The sequence below is a fragment of the Myotis brandtii genome, unplaced genomic scaffold, assembly GCF_000412655.1.
Source record: "Myotis brandtii unplaced genomic scaffold, ASM41265v1 scaffold1260, whole genome shotgun sequence".
In the NCBI taxonomy this organism is placed as follows: Eukaryota; Metazoa; Chordata; class Mammalia; order Chiroptera; family Vespertilionidae; genus Myotis; species Myotis brandtii.
Window position 1 is genome coordinate 89,050 of NW_005354426.1, and position 12,112 is coordinate 101,161.

The 12,112-nt window shown below is 42.0% G+C and overlaps 1 protein-coding gene across 2 annotated transcripts in view; it reads right to left on the reverse strand.

Annotated features, from left to right (window-relative positions):
* Positions 1-1,799: 1,799 nt before the first annotated feature.
* PTPDC1 (protein tyrosine phosphatase domain containing 1) overlaps positions 1,800-12,112 on the reverse strand; it is a 60,336-nt gene continuing 50,023 nt past the window's right edge. For both annotated transcript variants that reach the window (XM_005859473.2, XM_014534194.1), the window contains exons 7-9: positions 8,470-8,655; positions 6,337-6,447; positions 1,800-3,629 (exon numbers count right to left, since the gene is read on the reverse strand). In XM_005859473.2, the coding sequence (XP_005859535.1) occupies positions 3,513-3,629; positions 6,337-6,447; positions 8,470-8,655 (414 nt within the window). In that variant the 3' untranslated portion in view covers positions 1,800-3,512. The remainder of the gene's footprint in view (positions 3,630-6,336; positions 6,448-8,469; positions 8,656-12,112) is intronic.

Genomic DNA, 12,112 nt, shown 5'->3' on the forward strand with positions numbered 1-12,112 from the left:
CCAGACCCAGAGTTCTACCACGCTGTGGCCTCTGCCTCAGCAACCCAGGACTGACTGCTGCTGGGTGCTCCTGGCCCTCCGAGGGTGGGTTCTTCCCTCAGGCCTCGCAGAAAACAGCTCTGGCAAGGCAACCCAGGACTCAGTACTTCCACACTCTGCTCTGAGGGCGGGTTCCTGCCTGAAACCTCGCCCTCTGGGAAACAGCTGGGGGAGGGCGCAGCCGTTTCCAAGACGACCCCTGCAGGACTGACTTCCTTCCGGTTGGTCGAGCTTCTGGACGTGATGTTACACCCAGGGTTTTTATATAAGTAGATAGATTATTTTCAGTGATTGCATGTTTTATTGGCTGGCTTGGAATGAAGGTTCACCACAGCTCCACTAGTAAATGGTGATTACTAGTGATTACTTATAAATCAGTTTTATTGTAGTGCTGGGCTAATCAAACATCAGCTCATGTCTAAAAGCATGACTAAAAAGTAATGCACCATTGGGTAACAGGATTTGTGGAACTTGTGTCATGCCATTTTTATCTGTACACAATATTCAACCATCTCACATTGTAAAGAACAACTTAAAATAAGGTGCTAATCCTGGGCCACATTTACACAAACAAAAAGCACCAAAGGGAATGCTGTTCTTGATTTACTTGCACTGAAAATACATCAATGCTTGTAAATTTGGAACAAAGATCCTATGAGTAAACAGTCACGTTTAAGCTAGCCCCAAATTATTTGTAGCCCTTCGAATATCAAGAACTTGAGGCATGCACTCTGTCTACAAGACACTGTTTCTGGAACATTTTCCAGACATCTAGAGAAGAGCCTGAAATAGCAGCAGGCATAGAAGTGCTCTCCATTTAAGAGAAAATAGGAATGTTATCTCTATTAACTATGACTATTGCTATTTTCATGGAATCTAGAGTGATTGACAGCACATACTCTTTCTCAGATAATACTGGGAGGCTGGTTAGAGATATGACTAAGCTGATCAGCACAGTACTTTTGAGTTATGCAAATAGACAAAGCAATCTCTGAAGCAGCATTACTTTATCTCAAAGAGCATCAGCCAATGCTATAAAGTAGCAAAGCCCAGAAGTGGCAGAAATCGCTCACGTCCTAAGTGTGCTGTGCTAGCGGCCCTGTGAGCAGCACAGCCAGTGCAGTCTTTCCAGACCAAACATGTGGGGCATCTTCACTACACTTACGGACCAGCCGAGGCTCTATGATGCCATCATGGAGTCGAATGCTAAGAGGGCCTCAGGGTCCCTGATGGGGCCCTCCGTGCTGGGCAGCTCTACCTGGTTCCAAGCTCCATAGGCAGGTGGTTTCAGGAGGAGGAGGGCATGGTTCAAAGTCACTCAGAATGGGTGGGATTCCTTCCTCAGGCAAGAATCTTTCCTCTCTAGGTCTGGTAAGAGAAATAGGCAAGACAATGCATGTGCTCCCTGGGGTAGGAACTTCTGAATGCCCACTTGTGCTGAGCTGAATTTTGCGACCCGTAACTTCTTCCTATAGGTAGATTTCTATTCTCTGGGCAACAAAGAATTCCTCATCCATTCAAATACAGGAAGTCAGGAATCTTGTCAGCCTTATTTTCCTTGCCCATTCCTCTTAGAATTCTCCAACCCGGGTCCCCTGACACCCTTGGTCATTCTGAACCCACAGAGTCGGAATTGAGGAGAGCTTGACTAGCTGCCTGTTCAGCCTACAGCTCAGTCTGCCCATCAGGATAGTCTAACCACCAACTGCATCAGGATGTGCACGACTCCCAAGCTGAAGAAGTACAAGATAAGTGTTTGGGTTATTTTCACTTTTATTCAAATAAATACAGTAACTGTACACAGCCTAATGAACTCTCCCACCAGCTCTCCTTTGCGAGTGGGTGTAGATTTTAGAGGTGCACTGGGGGTCACACCATCAGACACGCCGTGGTGCCACTTGCCCACATGAGACTGAATGAGAAGAGAACAGACATCTTTTTGGGTACAAAACATTTTAATAACATATCTTTGGATAAAATGCAATTGTCTTCTCTCCTAATTACCTAAATCAGGCACTTGAAAATGAGAAATATCAGGAATGGACAACCCGGTTCATTAAAACTCGTTGGATTTGATTTCCTAAGAAAATGCAAACAGTGTGGGAGGAAATGGCATTTAGTGTTTGCCAGCAGAGTTAGTAAGACTGATAATGACTAAAATATTTTTAATGTGCTAGAGCTTGATTCACAAATGCAGAAGTTAGAGAAATTTCATTTGTTGTTAATTAGCTTTTCCTGACATTCTGTCTTTATGATTAAGTAGTTTCTTTAGTTTGAAAATGGTTTGATTAATATCACCTTTATTGGGAAAAACTTTGATCCTCTCTGGCCTGGCCTAGGTACCCCACCTGTTCATTTGAATATTAGTTATGGCTTCAATAGCTGATTGATAGTTTGGTTCTACAAGGAACCAGTTTAGGTTCTTATCTAAAGCCAGTAGGGCGAAAATAACCTAAGTGGGTCAAATTCAATTTAAAAATCTTACTTGTTCTAGTCAAAAGGCAGTCAAAGGCAACTTGGTCTATAGAATGGCAGACTGGGAGGTATGGGCCAGATCTCACGCTATCACACCGTCAGCATGAACAGACATGCACTGGGGAGGGCTGCAGTGCCTGGAGGCCGGCCTTTCTGTGGGGTCCTGCTTCAGAGCAGCTTCCCACAGTGCCCGCCACTGAGCCCAATTCCTCTGTAAAGATGCTATTTGACTCAGCAGCAGCCCAGGGGAGTGGGAATAAGGCTGATGTGTGAGAACCACTCCTGTCTCCTGTGACAGCAAAGGTTGGCAACATTGTCGAGAAGCCTGAGCAAGTCTACTTTCTACAAGTAAAAAAAACCCAACCATCTCACAGTCATTCCTTTAACAATAAAACGAAACTACTCTGAAATAGAATGTATTTTGAAACCCTTTGCCACATTTATAAAAAGAAAAAAACACACACAAAAGATTTCAACAATTGAAAAAAACCCTTTAAAAACATTGTATCAACAACCTTCTTATTAAGAAATAAGAAACACTTGGTTTAAGACACTTGGTGACTTCCTTACATCATGCATCAGGGGATGGATACACACTGAGATTTTACTCCTGACATCTACTTGGTAAAAATGGTAGGAGTTCTGTCAACAAGATAATTGTTTTGGAAAGAAGAGTTACAACTTTTTTCCAAAATGTCAAAAAGAATAAGGATGTAAACATACATTACTTAAAATAGTAACAACAATATTAATTCAGTTAAATAAATAAAGCGGCACCAACTTTATGGCAATGTTTCAACATAAAAATGTAGCTCAACGATATCTTAAGATATAGAATTGCTCCAAACAGAAGCAGTCATTCTTAGCACAACCAAGAGCATGAAGCAAAGTGCTGGGAGATGAAGCAGCTCTGCACTTGACCTTGTGCCTCTATGAGCAGAAATGCCGCCTGGGTCTTCTGGTCTGAAATATTCGCAATGAAGGGAAAGTCAGCTGCACTAAACACCAGGCTTAGGGCTGTCTTTTGTCATTTTTCTTTTTTCTTCAAGTGTGTGCTTAAATATTTTCTTTAGGGTGTTGTAAACTATGGGTCCATTTTCAGAATCAAAATGAACCTGTGACAAAGAAAATTTATATTCAGGACACTGAAACAAGAATTTTAACCAGTCTATTTTGGGAGAAAAGAAATGGGATGGGGAAAAAATAACACTTATTAGCAAAATTATATATAACATTTTTAAAATCCTCACCCAAAGATATTTTCCACTGATTTTTAGAGAGAGTGGGAGAGGGAAAGACAGAGAGAAATATCGATGTCAGAGAAACACATTGATTAGTTGCCTCCTGCATGCACCCCGACCAGGGCCCGGGCCAGGGAGGAGCCTGCAACCGAGGTATGTGCCCTTGACTGGAATTGAACCTGGGACCCTTTGGTCCGCAGGCCACACTCTACCCACTGAGCTAAACCGGTTAGGGCAAAATTATATATAAATTTAAAAGCATACACAATATGCCAGGCCAGCTTGGCTCAGTGGTTGAGCGGTGACCTATGAACCAGGAGGTCACAGTTCAATTCCCGGTCAGGGCACATGATTATGTTGTGGTCTCAATCCCCAGTGTGGGGCGTGCAGGAGGCAGCCAATCAATGATTCTCTCTCATCACTGATGTTTCTACCTCTCTCTCCCTCTCCCTTCCCCTCTGAAATCAATAAAAATATATATTTAAAAAGTACACACAATACATTTCTCACATTAATTTTAATTACATATTAGAATTGCTAATTACATCAATGACAAATTGATCAATGAAAACCCAAAGACTTAAATCTAGTGCCTGGATATGTAGTATACTCATACACTGTCAGGAATCCGGTCGACACTGAGTGTGCAGTGTGTTTTGGAACCAGAACCCGATCACTGATGATATAAGGGCAAGGTCTCCTCATGAAAACAACGTGCACTAGCTACCAGTGTTGCACCGGGGTGGCCTGAACAGGAGCCTGGCCTTCCACCAGCCAGCCATGCAGCCTCGGGTCATCCCTGACCTCTCTATAAGAGGAGGCTGCAATGCCCATCTCCTTAGGGTTTCGGTGAGTACTAAATATGAGATCCTGACATGGGTGTGACACACATAAAAACCTATGTAGCCGCTTCCTTGGTGGGAAGGCACCATGTACACATAGGCAAACTATCTGCCCAAGTTCACTGTACTACAGGGTTAGGAGTGATGCAGGATGGACAACTAGAGCAATGACCATGCTTCCACCCCACCCCCAAAGACACATGTGACTCCTGTGACAGGATGAGATCCCTTGGCCAGTGACCCCCTCCTCCTGCTCCTGGAGGGAGGGAGGGCTATCCCCTTGTGAAGGGCTGGGAAGTGTCTGGGATTTCACTCTGCTCACATGCTGACATCTGCTGGCTTGGGGACCCTGGAAGGAGACACTAGACTGCTGGGCCAGAGACTAACAACCTTGTAACTTGAACAACATAATCACATGTGGGTTCCTTTGCCCTCCAGGTCACATGGGGGTGATGTGGAGGGCACAGGTGGACGCTGCACAAGCAGGGCATTTGCACCATAGCTGAGGATCTCAATGCGGGGCTGCAGCAAGCCTGCTGAGCTCTGCGTGCAGGGAGACACGGCCTTTTCTACATGGGAAGCCCAGGACGAGAGCTGTCACACACTGCTCCTATGATTGTGCACAGCGGGAGAGGCCCAAGGACTCTCTCCTAACATTTTTATGGACAGATTTGGAACAGCTGGTATATTTAACTCTTCACTAGTATCTCCCTCAAAGGCCAAAAGGAGTTGTGAAGAATTTTGGAGAGACCAATATTGAGTATCATTTTCAGTTAAATCAGACACTTATTTTTATCTTAGCCATTCATTATATTGTCTATCATATTTACAGAAACTTACTAACATTAATAACAGTCTCCACTGTTTACTTTGGTAAGCACCAAACCACAGCCTTCCCCACACAGCAAGTAGCTTCTTGGTCTATGAAGGCCTATGAAAATGTAATAAAATATAGACATAAAGGATCATGTGACTGGGGTTTGCGCTGCTGACTCTGGAAACTTAGTGCCATAAAGCTCCAGATGAGGAACAAGAAAGCCTGCCGGAATAATATCACTTTGGAAAGAGCGGAGGCGGAGGAGACTGGTGAATTACCGATAATGACTGATATCACCATTAGTGTTTACCACAGACACCATCATTGAAATGCTGGGTTCTTTGTTTAATGACTTTTTCATATCATAAGTGAGAAGTACCAAAAAATTAGCTGAATGGGTAAGGGAAACCTCTTCACTTGGCAGGCACCTGACTCTTCTTCAGCCAGGAAAGACTGTTATAAGCCAGAAGGATGTGCAGAGGAAGGAAACGTTTTTTACTCTCTGCTTAGGATTTGCCAACTAGGACACACTACCTAATCGTCAATGCTGGACACTGAATTCTCACTAGATGATTTCTTGTTTAGACCCAAGGTAGAACTGGCTCAACAACAAAATTCTCTGACTCCTACTAGCACATCATTTAAAATATTTTCTCAATACCCAACTGTTTCTCTTTATAAAAGCTCTTTGTTTCAATGTTCTCCTACAAAAAAACCCACAGGTCAGCTTTTTCTAATATCACTGTTAGAAAACGGGTAATTTTAGCCAAAAGACTGCAACTACTTTTAAGAAATGTCAAACACATTTCCCCGAAGAGGAGATGTGGCTAACAGTTTTATTTTAGAGGAGGCAGCTGACCTCTGGATTCTAACGTGCAAAGATCATGCTGCTGTGGTCTGAAGGAGGGAAAGCGCCACCCACCTTGGTGAAAGCTTGGATGGTGTGGGCCAGGACAGCTTCCTCCACATCCTCGGGAACTGGCTGCAGGCTCACCAGGCAGTGCAACACGCAAAGAATAGTCTGGTGCTGGCCCTGTTTTTTGCAGAAATCGAAATCAAACAAGTTTTTTTGAAAAATGCCTCAAGAAATAAACTCAAAGCAAGTGGAGCGCCAGGAACTGGCATGTGACCAAGTGCTTATAACCTCCAACACTACACTGTCTACCCAGGGCTCTACCAGTGTTTACTGTTACGTGTCTGAATGCTTTCAGGAGCTGCTTAATTATTACATGAAGCACAATTTCAAATGAAATGTTTTCCTTGAAGTGAACTGAAGGGATGATCCACTCTTACTGTTTCTGGACACAATGGCGTCAGTTGGGCTGTGTATGCCGACATGTCACGGCAACCAGGGACCTGCTTGCCCTGCTGCCTGCAGACACTGGAGGACGGCTGGGTGTCAGGAGGGACCGGGCAGCCCTTGGGAAGCCTGGGAGCTTAGGAGAAGGTCTCTGACAAAGCGTCCAGACTTGGTTCCTGGGGCTGCCCTTAGAGAAACAAAGGAGAAGCCCCATCCCTGCACAGTGAGCATCCCGTGCACATGGCCCTCAGAGCCACTGGCTGCACCTGGACATCTGCTCAAGCACACATGATCACAACAGTGACGCTGACAGAAGTAAACCCCTGACATGATGCCAACGCCTACCCGTGGGCATGGAGTGAGTGACGATGGGAGCACACGCTGTGCTAGAACCGTGAGCGTGAATCCTGCTCCGCCACAGGCTGCATGCCTGGGGCAGTTATGTCACCTTCCCTTTTCAGTAAAACGGATCCTCTACCTTTCCGGGCTGGGGGATGGACAAAGGTGAACACAGAATCTACAGCTCAGCAAGGGCCTGGCCGCCACCACCCAAGAAGGGTAACTGCCTCCCTCAACCCTTCTCCAGGCTCATCTCTGTAATTTACCTGCTGAGAAACCAGCCTAAGAGGACTCCCAATGCAGGAAACATCTCATCTTAAAGCCGTGCATCACACCACTGTGTGTCTGCGTGTCTGCGTCCCCAGCAGTAGCGCAGATGTGGAAACGGGAGACACGGCAGCACAGTAGGTAACGCAAGGCTGATTATGAGATAATAGTTTCCTAAAATAAAAACAAAGCCTATTTTTAAATAAAATGTAACATTTCTCTATGGTTAGAAGGATCTACAATGACAAGTCAGTCTCCTTCCCTCCCTCCCTAGACCTATTGTCTCCTAGTACGTTCCCTAAGGCAATCACCATCATTATCTATCGATTTCTTGAGCTGATCGATGTTTCTCTCTCATCGATGTTTCTGGCTCTCTATCTCTCTCCCTTCCTCTCTGCAAAAAATCAATAGAAATATATTTAAAAAAAATTTAACATTTCTCTATGGTTAAAAATATTAAATTGTAAGAAGGATCTACAATGACAAGTCAGTCTCCTTCCCTCCCTCCCTAGACCTATTGTCTCCTAGTACGTTCCCTAAGGCAATCACCATCATTATCTATCGATTTCTTGCTTTTCCTTTTATAGTCTTCTACCTTTTATACATGGACTACATACATATGTACGCGACACACTTCCCTTTCACAGAAAATACAAATGAGTGCATGTTCCAACCTACCTCACAGCTCTTCACATTGTACAGTTATGGTAAATAAGTAGAAACGAATACTTGAAAGTGAAAATGGTTAATTATAACATATCTCCACAGTGTTAGAGTATTACCTGTCCATCAAGTTAATATTTATGAAAATGTTACACTAAACATGGAAATATACCTATGTTATAATTTTGAGCAAAAATGAAGCATAAAGTTGTATATGAAATGATTTCTACCAAGTTAACATACGTGGTGATAAGTCTGAAAGACGTGAAAATGTTTAAAGTGGCTCTCCTGGGATTATGGGCATTTCTCTTTTTATTTTTGTATCTTCTAAATATTTATACTGGGTATTTCTTGGAAAAACTTAAACACAGAAACTTAAATTAGACCCAGATATGTGATTCCATATGAATTCCCTTTTTACAATGGTTTTTTTAGTGTGTGAACTTACATAATTAACTGCATCACTTGGTCCAGCAGCTACCTTACCTTCTCTAATAGAAACAGTGCATCTGCAGCATCCGCACATCTGTCAGCCAACATGCTCACATCCTCTTGGGTTATCACAGGCTCCTTCAGCTGCTCCACCCACGACCACATCAAACTGCACAGGATGAAAGGATCCCTCTCACCACATATTCTTTCCCAAGCTCCGTCTCGGGAATTTAGCTCTTTCTAAAAAGAAAGGAAGAAAAAAAGAGAAAGAGGGAGGAGAGATAAGGAAGAGAGAAGGGAGGGAGGGAGAGGAAGCAGGCACCATCTGACATCTGATGAACCTCAAGCTATCCAGGAGGCACATTGGGTTGAGATATTGAACCTCTCTAAGCCTGTTTCCCTCTATGAAGTGCATCCCTGCCCCATAGGTGTTGAGCAGTCTGAGGCCTCCTAAAGCTCCCAGTGCAGAGAATGGCTTAGTTATTAACCTAAGCTTTCCACTTCATTGAGGAACCACAGCAACAGCTCAGGAAGGAAGCCTGCGTTTCAGGGTCTTGGGGAACAAATCAGAAATATTTGCTGCAATGAAGTAGAAAGGTAGATTAAAATTATAAATAAAAGAACATTTGCAAATTAACCTGGGATAAGGAAAAGCTTCTGACTGAAACTTTAAAGTGTATTCCCAAAAATGCCTAAAAGTTGATAAATGTACTTCTTTCAAGTTCTTTAGAATCCTATGTAGCATTTAACAAACAATAAGCACTGTACCCTGAAATTTGATAGGGTGTAAACAACTAGGAAGTCTTGCCACTACTCCACATGCCTGGAGATAATTTAGGCAGGTGATTTTAAAACTTTGCCTCACAGAGAACAGAGGAAAGTGAGATAAGAATTTTAATTTCTGACAGGACATTTAATTTCAGATTTATGTTTTAGTAAATGAAATATGCTTGCAATAGTAATAAGCATAGTAACCGCTACCATTCATCCATTCACCCATTCTGTAATTGTAGAACACTTTCCTTATGATAGGAACTCTGATACATGACTTACCTCTGATTCTACAGCAACCCAATTCCCTCTACCGACAAATGTACTGGGGCTCAGGAAAGATAAAATAACTTGCCCAGGAGCCCAAATCGAGAAAAGGGCAAAACAGGCATTCCCACCAGGTCTACTCCACCCAGTCTGTGATGTTTCTTCATGCCACCAGGGTCCTCTGGCATAAATAAGTCAACTTGAGAAAACAGGCTGGGCAGAAATGACAAAACTCAAAGACCCTCTTATTAAATGACCGTTACATCAATGTTTTCTGAAATCTTCAGTGGGATTAGGAAAGACATAAGAATGATGAAAAGTATTAAACACATGAGCTGTATCCTGCTCGGAGGCATTTGGGCCATGTGACTGCAAGCATGTCATGTGATCCCTGGGACCCATAGTTCCCCCATTTGTGATACTTAATTTATAAGGACTATATAGATTAACAAAGAACCTGTGAATAATATCATCTGCCTCAAAGTATTACTGTGAAATCACCAGATAAAAGACATGAAAGGGCCTAGTATAGGGACAAGGCGCATTATGCCATTTAAATCATGTTCACTTTACTTTTTCTTTTAAATGATTTTTTATTTTTCATTATAGTTGATGTACAATGTTAGTTTCAAGTGTACAGCCCAGATTAGACCTTTATATAACTTACAAAGTGATCACCTTGATAAATCTAGTACCCATCATACACCACATAGTATTGACTATGTTCCCTATGCTGTACTTCCCTGTGACTACTTGTAACTACCAATTTTTACTTCTTAATCCCCTCACCTTTTCCACCCAGTCCCCCAAGTCCCCTCTCCTCTGGCAAGCATCAATATTCCCTGTATCAATGAATCTGTTTCTGTTCTGCCTGTTCTCCTTTTCTGATTTCACATACAAGTGAAATCGTCTGACATTTGTCTTTCTCTGTCTGGTTTATTTCACTCAGCACAACACCCTCTAGGTCAGTGGTTCTCAACCTGTGGGTCGCGACCTCTTTGGGGGTCGAATGACCCTTTCATAGGGGTCGCCTAAGACCATCGGAAAACACATATATAATTACATATTGTTTTTGTGATTAATCACTATGCTTTAATTATGTTCAATTTGTAACAATGAAAATACATCCTGCATATCAGATATTTACATTACGATTCATAACAGTAGCAAAATTACAGTTATGAAGTAGCAACAAAAATAATTTTATGGTTGGGGGTCACCACAACATGAGGAACTGTATTAAAGGGTCGCAGCATTAGGAAGGTTGAGAACCACTGCCTTACACAGAGGTGTGTGGGTGAGGCATTCCATATCTTGGCTACTGTAAATGCTGCTGCAATGAACCTATGGATGTAAACGTCTTTTTGATTTAGTGCTTTGTGTTACTTTGGATAAATACCCAGAAGTGCAATTGCTGGGTTCTTCCTTGTCTCTTGTTATAACCTTTGTTTAAAGTCTATTTTGTCTGGTATAAGTTTTGCTACCCCAGCTTTTTTTTCTTCCCCATTTCCATTTTCATGAACTATCTTTTCCACCCCTTTATATTCAGTCTGTGTCTGTCTTTCGATCTGAGGTGAGTCTCCTGTGGACAGCATATGTATGGGTCTTGTTTTGTTATCCATTCAGCCTGATGTCTTTTGATTGAAGCATTTAAACCATTTAAAGTAATGGACAGATATATATTTCTTGCCATTTTATTATTCATATTTTTTATCTTTTTTTCCTTCTTCTTAAGAAGACCCTTTAACATTTCTTATAATACTGGTTTGTTGGTGATGAAATCCTTTAGTTTTTTTCTTGTATGGGAAGCTCTTTGTATCTGTCCTTCAATTCTAAATGATAGCTTTGCTGGGTCTCTAGGTCCATCCATATTGTTATAGATGGTAAGATTTCATTCCTTTTTTATGGCTTAGTCATATTCATTGTACATATTCACCACTTCTTCTTTATCCATTCATTTGTTGATGGACACTTATGTTGCTCCATATCTTGGCTACTGTAAATGCTGCTGCAATGAACCTATGGATGTATATGTCTCTTTGATTTAGTGCTTTGTGTTACTTTGGATAAATACCCAGAAGTGCAATTGCTGGGTTCTTCCTTGTCTCTTGTTATAACCTTTGTTTAAAGTCTATTTTGTCTGGTATAAGTTTTGCTACCCCAGCTTTTTTTTCTTCCCCATTTCCATTTTCATGAACTATCTTTTCCACCCCTTTATATTCAGTCTGTGTCTGTCTTTCGATCTGAGGTGAGTCTCCTGTGGACAGCATATGTATGGGTCTTGTTTTGTTATCCATTCAGCCACCTGATGTCTTTTGATTGAAGCATTTAAACCATTTAAAGTAATGGACAGATATATATTTCTTGCCATTTTATTATTCATATTTTTTATCTTTTTTTCCTTCTTCTTAAGAAGACCCTTTAACATTTCTTATAATACTGGTTTGTTGGTGATGAAATCCTTTAGTTTTTTTCTTGTATGGGAAGCTCTTTGTATCTGTCCTTCAATTCTAAATGATAGCTTTGCTGGGTGGAATAATCTTGGCTGCAAGGTCCTTGCTCTTCATCACTTTGAATATTTCATGCCAATCCCTTCTGGTCTATAAAGATTCTGTTGAGAAATCAGCTGACAGTCTTACAGGAGCTCCCTTGTAAGTAA